General features: G+C 36.7%; 1 protein-coding gene across 10 annotated transcripts in view; it reads right to left on the bottom strand.

The window, feature by feature from the left end:
* Positions 1–14,595, bottom strand: part of CDKAL1 (CDK5 regulatory subunit associated protein 1 like 1) — a 611,046-nt gene that overhangs the window by 445,974 nt on the left and 150,477 nt on the right. For all 10 annotated transcript variants that reach the window (XM_046640830.1, XM_046640826.1, XM_046640831.1 and 7 more), the window contains exon 6: positions 9,352–9,448. In XM_046640830.1, coding sequence (XP_046496786.1) covers positions 9,352–9,448 — 97 coding nt within the window. The remainder of the gene's footprint in view (positions 1–9,351; positions 9,449–14,595) is intronic.

Raw genomic sequence — 14,595 nt, forward strand, 5'->3', positions numbered from 1 at the left:
CCAAAGGAAATCACATGAACTTAACCACTATGCCACCAGGCCAGCCCCTAGCTCTCTTAATTTTGACTGTATATAAATAAACTGGAACAACCTGTCATTATCATTCTAATTAAGAAATATCAGACCAAAACTTTAAAACCACCTAAAAACTCTTAACCTTTAAAATAGAAAAAAAAAGCCTTCCTATCTCTGTTAAGAACTCTATTATAAAAAGTTTTTTCCATCAAATATATGTTCAAATTTTTCACTTTTATCATAATGGGATTTTGATCCAATAATCAGCATCTGACATAAGATTAAAGGCCAATATTGATTTCTCTATAAAAAATATTTTTCTCCTCAAAAATTTTTCTCCAAGCTGTTAAGAAAGTCCCTATCTCTATAAATGGTATTGGAAGAGAACTCAATTTCCAAATCTCTTAAGTTTGGGGAAGTCCATAGCAGTCACTAAGCTAAACTCTACTAGAAGAAAGATTTCTTGAATTCACAAGCCTGTGAACAAGTCTGCTAATGAGTTACACAAAAGAGCAACTGATGCTACATGTGGTTTAACTTTTGAACAAAACTTTATCTCCCAGTATATGTTTATCTCCTTTCATCTCTTCATTGAGAGAAATTCTTCCCCAATGGTAGAAATAGCCCTTTCATCAAAAATTATATGACACCACATCCCACACCCCACTAAAAGCATATTTTCTACCTGAATGGTACCAGTGAGTGACTAACACTGAGATAAAAATTACTAATTGAAAGATGAGGCCAAGCTACACAAATGCCAGCAAAATGAGTATCAGTATCAGGAACTTTTTCCTTTGAAACCCAATTAAAATAACTATAAAACTTTAGTGGGAAAAAAAGTCTTTCAGTAATTATAACAAAACTTAACATGCTAAATTCAATTATATAGAGAAACACTGTTTGAGACAGAATACTATAATCATATTAAATAATAGGGCATATTATAAAGTAAAAAAATGATTTTTAAAGTGAGACTAAAGTTAAAAACAGAGTAATATCAGAACTAAAACAAAAATACACATTAGAGACGTAAAACATCAACCAATAAACAATGCTCTATGTAGTAGGCAGAATAATGGCCTCCCAAAGATGTTCAAGTTCTAATTCCCGAAATGTGAATATGTTACCTTGCAGGCAAATGGGTTTTGCAGACGTGATTAAGAGTAAGGACCTTGAGATGATGAGATTAACCTGGATTATCCAGATGGGCCCAATCTACTCACACAGTCCTTAAAAGCTGAGAATCTTTCCCAACTGTGGAGCGAGAGGGGTGATGATAGAAGGGTCAGGGAGAATGGCATTGCTGACTTTAAAGATGAAAGGGGGCACAAGTCAAGGAATGTGGGTGGCCTCTAAAACCTGGAAAAGACAAGGGAAAGGACTCTCCCCTAGAGCCTCCAGAAAAGAATGCAGCCCTGTGAAGACCTTGATCTTAGTCCAGGAAAACCCAGGTCCGACTTCTCGACTCCAGAACCATAAGATAATAAATACGTGTAGTTTTAAGCAACTACGTTTGTGGTAATTTGTTCTAGGGCATACAAAACTAATACATTAATTAAGAAACAAACATATGATAGAGTTAGCATAATAAAAGAGGGAAAGAAAAGTTTAAAAATAAATACTGTTAGAATAACTGAGAACAATATGGAAAAGATTCAGTTAAATGCTCATCTTATAACTTAACAAACATTCACTCAACAAATATTTATTGGAGCCCGCCCGGTGGCCAGCATTGTAAACTGCAAATATATTGAAGAGTTGAATAAATCTTTTTCATACTTTAATAAAAGGTTTAAAACAGAGGGAGAGAGAGAGAGAAACAGATACTTTATCAGATCTGTTTCTAGATCCTGGGAACACATATCCTCAGTTTTGAAAGCACAGAAGAAATTATCTCCCCCCCAAAATTCCAAGTTTCTACTATATCAAAATTTTAAAAAGCAAGGAAAAACTATGATAAAAAGGTAGACTGGGGCCTGCCCGGTGGCGCAGCAGTTTAGTGCGCACGTTCCGCTTTGGTGGCCTGGGGTTCGCTGGTTTGGATCCCGGGTGTGGACATGGCACTGCGTGGCAAAAAAAGCCATGCTGTGGTAGGCGTCCCACATACAAGGTAGAGGAAGATGGGCATGGATGTTAGCTCATGGCTAGTCTTCCTCAGCAAAAAGAGGAGGATTGGCAGCAGTTAGCTCAGGGCTAATCTTCCTCAAAAAAATAAATAAACAAAAACTCTAAAAAATTAAAAAGTAGACAAATCTTTTCCTCACGTTAAAATAGGTTGATTTCCTACTGTTGAGTTGTAGGAGTCCTTTATATATTCTGGATTTCAATCCTCTAGGAGATCTGTTTTGCAAATATTTTCTCCCGGTCTGTGGCTTGACTTTACATTTTCTTAACAGCATCTTTTGAGGAGCAAAAGTACTTAATTTTGATGAAGTCCAATTTATCAATTTCTTTTCTTTCACACCAAAAGGAATAATTCTGTGTGCGTGTGCCCTATCTAAGAAATAGTTTCCTAACTCAAGGTCACCAAAAAGAGAGGAAGATGGTAAAAGATTTGAACACTTTACCAAAAATATATGGATGGCAAATAATTACACAAAAATATGCTCACCATCATTAGTCAACAGAGAAAAGCAAATTAAAACCACAATGAGATACCACTACATACCCAGCACAGTTGCTAAAATTAAAACCAGCAGTACCAACTTTCGGTGAGGATGTGAAGCGACTGGAAGTGCTGGTGGAAAAGCAAAATGCACAGCTGTTCAGGAAAACACTTCGGGGCAGTTCCTCAAAGGGTTGAGCAGATCCTGACTGTACAACTGGGCAACACCATTCCTAGATGTTTACCCAAGAAAACGTAAACACAGCCACACAAAGACCTGGGAATGAATGTTTACAGACACTTTATCCTTAATAGGCCCAAAGTGGAAACAACACAAATTTCCATCAACTGCTAAATGGATAAACAAACTGTGGTCCATCCATACAGTGAAATAATTCCAGGCAACAAAAAGTACCAAACTATTAATGATCACAACAACATGGATGGAACACTGACTATATTACACCAAGTGAAAAAAGCAAGAAACAAAGTAACATATAACTCCATTTATATGACATTCTGAAAAAGGCAAAACTACAGGGACAGAAATCAGAACAATAGTTGCCAAGGACTGTGTGTTTGGTGGGGCCAAGAGGTTGACTACAAAAGGACATAAAGGAACTTTTTAGTGAAATGGAAATGTTCTAAATCTTGATTGTGGTGGTGTTTACACAAGAATATACATTTGTCAAAATTCGTCAAAGGTGAATTTCACTGTATGTTAATTCTACCTCAACAAATCTGACTTAAAATAAGAAAAGAGGTAAGTATCGATAACATATAAGAAAATAATTAACAGATAAAGAATGAATAAAAGACATATAGAAATAACCACTGGATTACACAGCTTCTAACCCTAACCTTTTCATACTGCCTTACCCGCCCCCAGCCCTCCCCCTAGATTTTCACCCTCAACTGCTGAGTCTCACTTAAGCCTCCCAGCGAATGCAGACTCCTTCTCTCTACTCTCACTACCCTACTTATCACTCATCTGCACTACTCCAAACTACACCTCTTAACACTAAAGTTACTCTCTCCAAGTTACACTCAAGTCAGCACACACTTCTTGCTAATTCTTCCCCCTTCTTGGCACCCTTAAGCTTTTCCTCAGCTATGTTGTTGCTTCTCCTTGAAAGCCCTTTCTCCATTCATCAAACCACTACAAAGCCTTTGAAGCCCAAGTCAAGGATGGCTCTATCCTCTGTGTACCCACATACTTTATCCCTATGCACATTTATCATGATTATTTGTGCCTTTCTTCAGATTTCACAGTCTAGGGAAAAGACACATTTTATTCAGTTCTGTATCTCTAGCAAACAGTTTCATTCCAGGCACATAATTGTGCTCAATGTTGATTCTACTAGTAACTGAATTAAATAATTATAATAAAAAAGCTAATACAGAGCACTACTTGCCAGGTGCCAGGCTAAGCACATTACATGTATCAACTGATTTAATCCTTACAAAACTCAGAGTTAGATTCTATTATCTCCAGTCTACAGATGAAGAAACTGAGGCACAGAGAGGTTAACTAACCTGTACAAAGTCACACAGCTAGTAAGTGGTACAGCAGGGATATGACCTACACAATCTAGTTCTCGAATGCATGCTCTTAACTACTATGATACACTACTTTTTTATAATTCAATAAGTGAAAAATGTGTACACATATGGGTAAAATTAAAAGAGGCCATGAAAACAACAGGTAGGGAAAGGTACAAACATGAATGGGCTTTTAAATTTACATGTCATTCTGTTACAGTACTGCTTTTTTGATAATTAAAGGTAAAAAAACAGAATATGACAAGAATATTAGAAGACATGAAGTAGAGACAAAAAGGAGGACACAGTTTCTCAAGCTTTGCTCTCAATATCAATGCCACTGTTACCGTGACATTGTTCCACTCCATTAATTTATTTACCTTTTGCAATATGGTACGTGATAGAAATATTCTCAAATATAGCCTCTTTCAAATGCTGCTTTATTTATACACATAATTTTCAGAATTAAAGTGTTCACATTTGAAATAGTCAGCATGCCGTTCGACTTCTCAGGATTAGAGCAGTCGCCTGAAAAGACGTTTAAACCACTGCAAATCACCCTGGTAGTCGTCCCGGAGACGAGCAGACACCTGTGTTAAACCACATTTTTGTTCAGCTCTCCAAAGAAAGTGTGCACCTGCCTGCAGGGCTCACAGCTGGCACATCAGGAAGTTTTGTCATTTACACATTTTCAACATCAAATTATATCTTCTGCTGTGAATTAAATGTTTTTAAACGTTACAACTTGTGTATTAATTCAAAGTTTATTTAGGATTTCTAGAGATATCATACAAAGACAAGCCTAAAGAATCAACACCAAGACCAAGTTCAAGTGCAGTCCTTGTTTATTAGTACAGAAAAACTACACCCAAAGTACAATTTTGTAAACACGCTTTCTTGTAACAGAGTAAAAACTAATAAATATCATGCCATGAAAAATGGCTTCTGCAATAATCGAAAAATAACACTACCTTTAGAAGAACTCAAGCAAATAAATGTGATTTCCCCTCTCTATCCCTAACACACCTCCTAACTGATATACATTTTGCGTCCTTCCATCTGAGCCTTACAGAGAAATTCCTAATTCATCAATCTCCCTATGTTCTATGGGCCCATGCCACCACCTTCTCCAGGAGGCTGGAGACGTTCTAGGCTCAAACCAGATGCCTCTCCCCAAGAACTGGAATATAAACTCTATGAGGACAGGGATCTTTGATGATTTTATATACTGCTGCATTCCTAGCACCTGGAACAGAATAGCTACATACTAGGTACTCGGTAAGTACTTGCTGAATTGAAGAAAGAATGATGTGGCAGCCCCAGGATTTGAAGCCAAGCTTTCTGAGTCCTAAAGTCTACTGTTATTCTTTTCTACCAGACTTTGACAGAGAACATCTTGCTTTCTAGATGACTAAAAGAAACTTTCCTGCCAACAAATGAGCTAAAGAGAAGGAAAGTAGCATTCAATAGGTATAGTCACAAGATCTTGGAACTACCTACAGCTAGACGCAGAGTGATCAATGTTAATAAATAATAGCAGTGACTAAAAAAAAAGAGAGAAATGAAACTTTTCACTGTAAGGTAAAATGTTTCAAGACCTCGAAAAAATAAAACAGATTTTGATTCTGTACTGGTTACCTATAAATACATACATTCTAGATGTAAAATATAAATTTCACTTAATCATGCTAGGAAAAAAGTTTTGGTTAAAAAGAGATCTTTTTATCCAAGACACTTAGGTTTTCAAATGTGTTCTCTCTCCTCTCCTAATGCAAAAAAATTTAGACAGCTTTGCGTTCCAGGATGAGAAAAGTTAGAGCTTACTGCCACCAAAGCCAGCTCCCTGGACCCAGAGGTGGAAAGGTTTTAATTCTGGTTTTTATATTCTATTATTTTATTTCTGTGCATCACCACACAAATAATATTAATCACAACTAGATAGTTTCAGAAGACAGTAAGACAGATGAAGATAAAAGGCCCAGGGGTCAAATCATCAATTACTGTGTGCCTTCACCACACTGCTCTCTCTGATTACGAAAGCAAATTAAATGCCCCATTTCTGAAGGCTGATATTGATGGAAATTAACACGTTACGATGGTAGTACGATCCTTCTCAATGTCACCCCACGTACTCCATGAGGACTTGCAAACATGGGATAGTGCATTTTTCTAACTCAGATGTGCAGGAAGTAGCTCGCTCACCCACTAATCCCCACCTAAAGGCAGCTTTTCATTTTAATCACTTGGTCAGTAGAATTGACACATCCTCCCTGTATTGTGGGGTGACACAGACAAATCCTAGCAGGCGGTAAAAGCACAGGACACAGGGACAACTGTTCTTCTTCCACCTCGATTAACGCCCTCCACCACAGAAATTCTCTAAGGGGTATTCTGTAAGGGAATAGCAGTTTCCCTCAGTCTGTAAATCAATTGTGCACTACAATTTCAAACATTCTCCTAAGAATAGTTTCCCAAGTCACTGAATTCAAACATCTTCCTATATTTTTTACACTTCAGAATTGTTCTTTTCTTTGTTATAAACCAATATAAATTCACTTCTTTATTTCACTGTAACTCACTATATTTTCGAAGGTTTCTGATTCTGTGGCAATTCTAATAATTCTATTCAGAAATAGGTCTCCCAAACACCAATTACAGATGATTTTGGTTTCCTACTCCAATTTCTTTAAAATTTTAGGTTCTGCAGACACACTTTTTTTTTTTTCTTTTTTTTGAGGAAGATTAGCCCTGAGCTAACTACTGCCAGTCTTCCTCTTTTTGCTGAGGAAGCGTGGCCCTGAGCTAACATCGTGCCCATCTTCCTCTACTTTATATGTGAGACGCCTATCACAGCACCGCGTGAAAAGCGGTGCCATGTCCGCACCCGGGATCCGAACCGGAGAACCCCGGGCCGCTGAGATGTGGAACGTGAGCACTTAACGCTGCGCCACCGGGCCAGCCCCCAGATATACTTTCAAATATAGAAGGAGTCAGTTATGATAAATGTCATATAGCTACCACAGAAAAAAAGGCTCTATAAAATGATGTTGACAAAGAATCATCCTATAGTTTAATAATAATACTCAATGCTGACAATATAATCAAATTACAGCTCAAACATTGTTACTGATAGTGTGATTCTACTTTTTGAAACTTTTCACAATATACTGATCTTACATTAAAATAAAAAGCCCTCTGTGGGCATTAATGTATTATACAGATATTTCCTAAAACAAAATATTTATATCCAACATTTAAGAATAGTTAGGTAAATTATAGTATATCCTTCAAATAGAATATTAATGCCGGATTTAAAATGGTTCAAAAAGTCATGGAATAAAAGATCATGGAAAAAGAAGGACACAAAATTGTTTGGAGATTACAATTAAGTAAAATATGCAACAGTTAAAAGTCTGAAGGGGATAAGCAAAGTTATAATTATTAGGGTGATGGAATTATGAATTTTCATTCTATTCACTTTTTAAAACATGTGTTCTTAAGTTATTTATCCAATTATAAGGGAGCAAAATAAAGCAAATCTAAAGAATTTTAATGGCAATAAAATGAGACAGAACAAAATGGGGAAAAAAATGTTTATTTGCCATATCCATGGGTTTTTATCATCCCTGAAAATCATCCCACCTTACAGCACTGGGCGTCCCCCTTATGCCATCTTGAGAACCTCCCTGACATCCTGACACATGAAGCTCGTCCCTGCACACAGTGGAGTTCAGGAAGACAGTACCATGAGGTACTCAGAGGAGGGGCTTTGGCCATACTAAGGAAATTCTACTATTCCAGTAACTTAATTCTTCAAGATGAAATCAAAGATGAATCCCAAGGTTGTACCACATTCCATCTCTAAAACAGAATTCTAACAAGTTTCCTATTTCCCTAACACAGCAGGATTATGTTTATGCAGAAAGAAAGTCTGACATGAAAAGATAACTCAGGAGTCCATATTCATTTCACTCCTTAAACCAAGACAAATCAAAATGTAAACAGAAAAATGGGGAAAACAAAATAAAGTTCCCAAACATTCAGGTTCTGTTTGTTTAACACGAGAATGTTTGTTCAAAGATTATTAAATTTGCTAGTGGGGCAAGGACTTCACAGCAGAAAAGTTCATCACACTGAGTAGACAGTATAAGAACCTGTCAGTAGTACCTCAAATAAGGAAAAATCCAACCAATCTCAATCCAGGTGCCAATTATTCATATAAGTTTTTCTATGAACATAAAATATTTATATATTTTTTAAACAAATTAATACAGCCTCTTTTAAAAAAGATCGTTACTGAGTATACTGAATACAGCATTAAAAGAATGGCAGGAAGGATGAAGCATCACCATTTGGTCAACAAACACGGACTGAATGCCAACTACCTTTGGGCATTTTGTGAACAGTGATGGCCACAAAGAATAAGAGAGACAGTAGACAGTACTCCCCTAACTTCACAGACCCTACTGCCCCACAGAGAAAAATGCATACCAACAACAAAAATACAATAGGAAGATTCCTTCATTCAGTCAGTCACCAAACATTAGTAGTGCCAGTTTATGTCAGGCATTGTGGAAAAGGCTGGAGAAACACGGTGACAGTTTTTAAAAAAACTGAAAAGTTGTCATTGTTAAGCTAATAATTTAAATAGAGAGGTGGCCTTTACTCAAAAAATCATTAAGTTAACCCCAAAATCACAACTCTGAAATGCTGGGAAAGCAAATGACGGGTGACTGCACAGTAAGCAAAGGGAACCCAGGGACAAGATTACTGAGGACTGCACAGAGCAGTCGGAGAAGGCTTTACACAATGGGTCATGTTGGAGCCAAGAGCTGGGGGATGGGTATAAGAGAAGGGGGGCATTCCAAAAAAGGCTTCTATGTACTATGATATCACAAAATATGGTGCTGGATGGGCAAAGACCATGTTATTATTAAGGAACTTAAATCCCATACTATGGTTTCTTATTGTGTATTTTTTTTTAAAAAAATGAGAGAACCTAGAACACGTTTTGGTGCTAGGTTGAAAAAGTTACAAAGACGTGCCAAAGTTTCAGTGGCAATAGGGAAGTATGTTGAGGACAGCTGTAAGTGTAACACTGCTTGTAAATAATAAAATAAAATATGGAGCTATTACATGTCTTAACAATGTAAGGTTTTCTTTTTTCCCAGCAAGTACAAGCTTACCCCTATGATACTCAGTCCTTTAAGGTAGTCTTGACGAGGCTGGGCTTGAGGAACGCATCCAGCTAGCACTATTTTCTTATTTTCCTCTTGAGCTTTTCTAAAAGATTGAAGAGAAAACAGTGTGAATTCTTTTGCTCACAAGTGCACCCTTGGACACTGATGTTAGTGCATGTAAGTTCTCCAAATAATAACAAGCACATCTAGCATGAAACTGGATTTTCTTACAACTGCTTAAAGAAAACATATTATAATAAGACCTCTGAACTACATGTGTATTTATCATACCATTAAAGAACACAAGAGCAGTCCAATCTGATGTTTTTCATTTGTGTCTCATTATAAAACAAAAAAAAATTACTTATACAAAACTCTCAAGGATATAAATCATTCTTGAAAACCATGTTTTCCAGATAGACAAGTTGGCCATTCAAATAAGTTATTTATTTTTAAGCATTAATGAAAATTAATTCCTAGTCTTTTGTCCAGTATAAAAATAAAATATGCTTTATAAAAATATCGAACAGAAAAGTGAGAAATAGACGGTCTAATATCCGCTATCCTGAGAATTCACATATCTCCCCAGTTCTGCTCCCCAGAGACTGTCGACAGTTATAGACCGCCTATGCTTACTTCCAGACCAGCCCTCACACATGCAAGTGTAACATGTAAATAGACCTGTGTCCACTATTCATACGCAAAGGTGAAACTACGTTTTGTTTTACAACTTCCATCCAATACATCTTATATCTTTTCTTTCATGTCTTTACCTAAAGATCAACCTCATCCTTTTTAAACATCACAATGTGAGTATGCTATAGCTTAACTATTCTTGTTCTGACAAGCATTTATGTTATTGCCAATTTTTCACTATTACAAATAGTTTTACAGTGAACATGCATATATGTGTGCATACATAAACATATATATGTACACATCTATGTGGATGGATGGATAGACAGTTATATTTGAATATCTGAAAAAGTATTTCTGGATTATGGAAACCTAGACGTGAAATTTATGCAAAGTTGTCTATTTCCCCAGCATAAATTCTAAGAAGTAGAAATGCTCATTCAAATACATCTGGCTATTCATTAAGCATTTCTTTACTTACGAGGGAGTTGGGCTTTCTTTTATGAGTCTCACTCACTCATCCGGGCACCCATGTATACAGCAAACACAGACTGTGTACTAGAAGACAGTGGTAAACTGAGCAAAGCTGATATCTTTTCCTAGAAACTATTTATCCTTTGCCCATTTTAAAATTAAATTTTCAAGTCTTCAATTCTTTTCCAAGTATGTGGGTTTTGGGATATTGTGATGCTTTGTTTACTTTTTTTCCTGAATGCTCAGGAACTGTGTTTTATACACCAAACTGTGTTTCTGGTCCCCTGGCAATCTCTAGGTTTCTGAAATCAAATGAGGGAGCTCAGGGTATCAGCAGCCCAGCTTGTGGACATGCAACTCTTAGACTATACCACCATGAAGTGAAAGTCTCTACACCTGACACAATTTTTTGTTTTCGTCAACTTTTTCTGGAGTACAAATTCAGAACAAGAAGCCAAAAAAAAAAAGGGGGGGGGGATTAACAGAACTAGCTATTTGTGATCTACAGCCACATCAAAACCTCTGGGAAGTGTGCAGAGAATGATTAAATGAACAAATAGGCAGAGAATAAAATACTACTTTAACAGCACCTGCAAGTGTTTCATTTCAATAACTTAGAGTACTTTGGCATAATTTTTCCACTTGGAATCCTGAAAAGACTTGTTAACAAGTTTTAACAAGAATCAAAAAAAATCTGACTTTGGTGGATTGCTTAACATATCCAAGAGAATTACTGCCTCCCTCTGCCGCCTGGTTTTCCTTTTTATCAGTACCAAGCACATCATTGCACAGAAACAGTTTTCTTGTAGTAAATGTGAAATACCTTATCAAACGAAAAAGATCTTTCCATTTACATTAACGATCTATACAAGGAAGAAACATCTGGTTCCCTCAAGAACTTTAGCTATAACACCTAGAATCACTGCCAAACATCCAAGAGAGTCTGTGAGGTCACCAATAATTAAAACCAAATTAAAAAGCCTGCTTCCTACAATGCGATTCAATTACCTAATTATTAGGCACATCTAAGACACGATGGGGAGTGTTTAAGGGAACACAGTAAAGAGGAAGACATGTGCCTTGCACTCAACAAGCTTATGGTTTATCATGGATGGGATGTCAAACAACATTAACACAGCATCAAGTAAAACGCCCTTAGTGACAGAAAGCTGCACAGGCAACATACAGAGGGAAAAGGAATACGCAGACAAAAAAAGCTTCATGAAGTGTGGGAGGATTTTAAGGGCAGACAGTAGCAGAAGAGGGTGGAAATCGAGGCAGAGAAAGCTCCAGGCAGTTGTTACAGTATGGACAAAGACAAGAAGGTAGAAAGTAGGAGGAAGGTATTTCATTATCGAGAGAATTTCTGTCTAAGGGAGACTAATAGGGCTTATATTGTGGAAGGAGCCTTAAGAAAGAAGGTGGAGAGCCTCTAATTTAGTGGGCAATGGGGAAACCTCTTAAGTTTCGGTGGCAGAGTAGACATAGAGTGGAGCTAAACTTTGAGAACGTGACACTGATGGTAAGGCGTAAAATGAAGTACAAGGGGGAAAAGAAACCAAGAGGTAGGAAATTAACTTAAAACACCCTAGGCAAAAGGATGTGAGGACCTGAATGCATGTGGAAGATGCAAAAAGAGAAAGAAATTTTTTTTTTTTTTTGAGAAAGATCAGCCCTGAGCTAACTACTGCCAATCTTCTTCCTTTTGCTGAGGAAGACTGGCCCTGAGGTAACATCCATGCCATCTTCCTCTATTTTATACATGGGATGCCTGCCACAGCATGGCTTTTGCCAAGCGGTACCATGTCCGCACCCGGGATCCGAACCGGCGAACCCTGGGCCACCGAGAAGCGGAACGTGCGCACTTAACTGCTGCACCACCAGGCCAGCCCCAAAAGAAAGAAATTTAAAGAAAAGAAGATTGGTTCTCTTGCTAGACTATACTTGAGGAAAATCCCAAGGAGGAATCAAAGGTGATGCCAAGGTTTTGAGCCTAAGAGAGATCAACAAACACCTACTCTAAAGGGCTAGACGGTAAATACTTTAGCTTTGCTCCTCACAAGTCTCTGCTGCAGCTACGTAACCCGGCCACCTTAGCGCAAAAGCAAGTATATACACTACTTAAACAAACGTGTGTGTGTGTGTGTGCATGTGTGTGTGTGTGTTTTCCAATAAAGCTTCATTTACAAAAATAGGGAGCAAGTCAGATTTGGTCAAAAAGAGAACCTGGCTGAGTATTGGAATAGACAGTAACAAATTCACATAGGACACACTAAATCTGAAGTTCCCTGAATGCCCTTGAAGTCTCCGGAAATTCAAGTCAGCCAGCTGGGAATGAAGCGGGGAGTAGACTTTGGAAATGTACTCCAAAGTGACAGCTGATGACAGTGAATACAGCAGTCCCAAAGGGTGTGGCGAGAATCCAAATGAATAGAAAAATTTCCACAGGATAAAAATAATAGTGTGGAAAACAAAAAAGAAGTAAAATCATCACCAAAAACAATATCATAACAACAATAATAATCATGGTTAGCACTTACATGGTACTTCATCAAATTAACCATTATGTAGTTAGTTATGCAACAAATCTGAAAACAGTACAGCCAATATGTATACCAACCCAGGGAAAACGTTCTGGTGACATTATAAACACTGGGTCAGGTCGTGAAAGAGTCCACGGCTGATTTTAAGGGAGTAAGCAGAACACCAGAGAATTAAGAGGAAAAGTTCAAAACAGAGATGTTTAATCAAGTAATTTATTTAAAACATTATTTCAGGCTTTTATTGAATTTGGTTTTAAAATGCTAGGGTAGACCAAAACTATAATCTAAGCCAAAAACCATAGCCCAGTTATGGAATATTAATGCCACACTTCACATGTGATCAAATAAAGTAGGACAAGTTTTAATGCAATTTCTCAGAGTATTTTTGTTCTAAACCTTCCCTTCTTACATCCTATTCTTTTTGTTTAGTGAGTTTTGTTCAGATTAATAAAAGCCTAAAAAAATTTCTTTAGAAACATACCCAGTAGAGTTATATTTCAAAAAGCTTTTATCCTTCAAAATACGAATGTTCATAGGATAGTACCTTAGAAACTTTAAAATAGTATGAATTTCTATGTCTTCATTTTAGATAGCCTTGAAATGCTAATTAAAATGAAAATTGAATGTAAAGTTAATTCAATATCATCATTCATATCTTCTTGAAACATATTTCTAAATCAAAATAGAGACGTATCCTTGTCTAAAGCATTAACTTGAGTAATACAGAATACATAAAGAAATCTTTCCCTCTTTTCTGCCAAGCACCAAATGCAAGAAATACATTGCACAGAATCTTAAAATTCACAAAATCATAGAAAATATATGCAGATGACATAATATCATCTTCCTTATTTCACAGATGAGAAAATTGAGATTCAAGAAGATGTAATGATTGAGGCCCCAAGTTCCACACTCTGAGTTAGTGCTGGAGCCAGGATGAGCATCCAAGATCTCCTGGTTTCTCAAATACTATATTTCAGAACATAAATCAAATGAGTTTGACTATGTAATAACAGTGGAACAAACATTTCTTGATTAAAACAACACAGAAGTTTACAGAGATTATAATACATCGAATGTCTTTAAAGTATAAACACAGTATTTGATAGTTCTTGTTTCCCTGAGTCTTGTGAACAGAATAATAGTCTAATATGGTTGTACCAAGAAAAGCACAGTTCTCAACAAGCAGGAAATGTCGCTTCTTTCATTTCTCTTATTTCTTATATTTCCCCTGCAAATTGATGTTTAATCTATATAAAAATATTCATAATGTCAGTCTTCAACCAAAATTTTCTTTCATGAAAAAGTGTTTCTTAAATGAATCTTTTTTTTTTTGATTTCTAATGCATACTGACACACTCATAAAAACTCTTCCTCACAACAGCACTGGAAAGAGAGTGAAATCAACCCGTTTCTGTACAAAGCAAGCAGGCTCTTAACTATGCATGTGAGGATTCTCTGCATTCAAATAGTCAAGTGAGAGAACATCTATTTTAAGTATTTACATGGGGGCATGTAGCCACGTGAAACAAATAAAAACATCTCAGCAAACAATGTAAGAGAAAACAACAAAAGATCGATGCTTGTGAAATACTTT

This window comes from Equus quagga, chromosome 15, assembly GCF_021613505.1.
Source record: "Equus quagga isolate Etosha38 chromosome 15, UCLA_HA_Equagga_1.0, whole genome shotgun sequence".
Classification (NCBI taxonomy): Eukaryota; Metazoa; Chordata; class Mammalia; order Perissodactyla; family Equidae; genus Equus; species Equus quagga.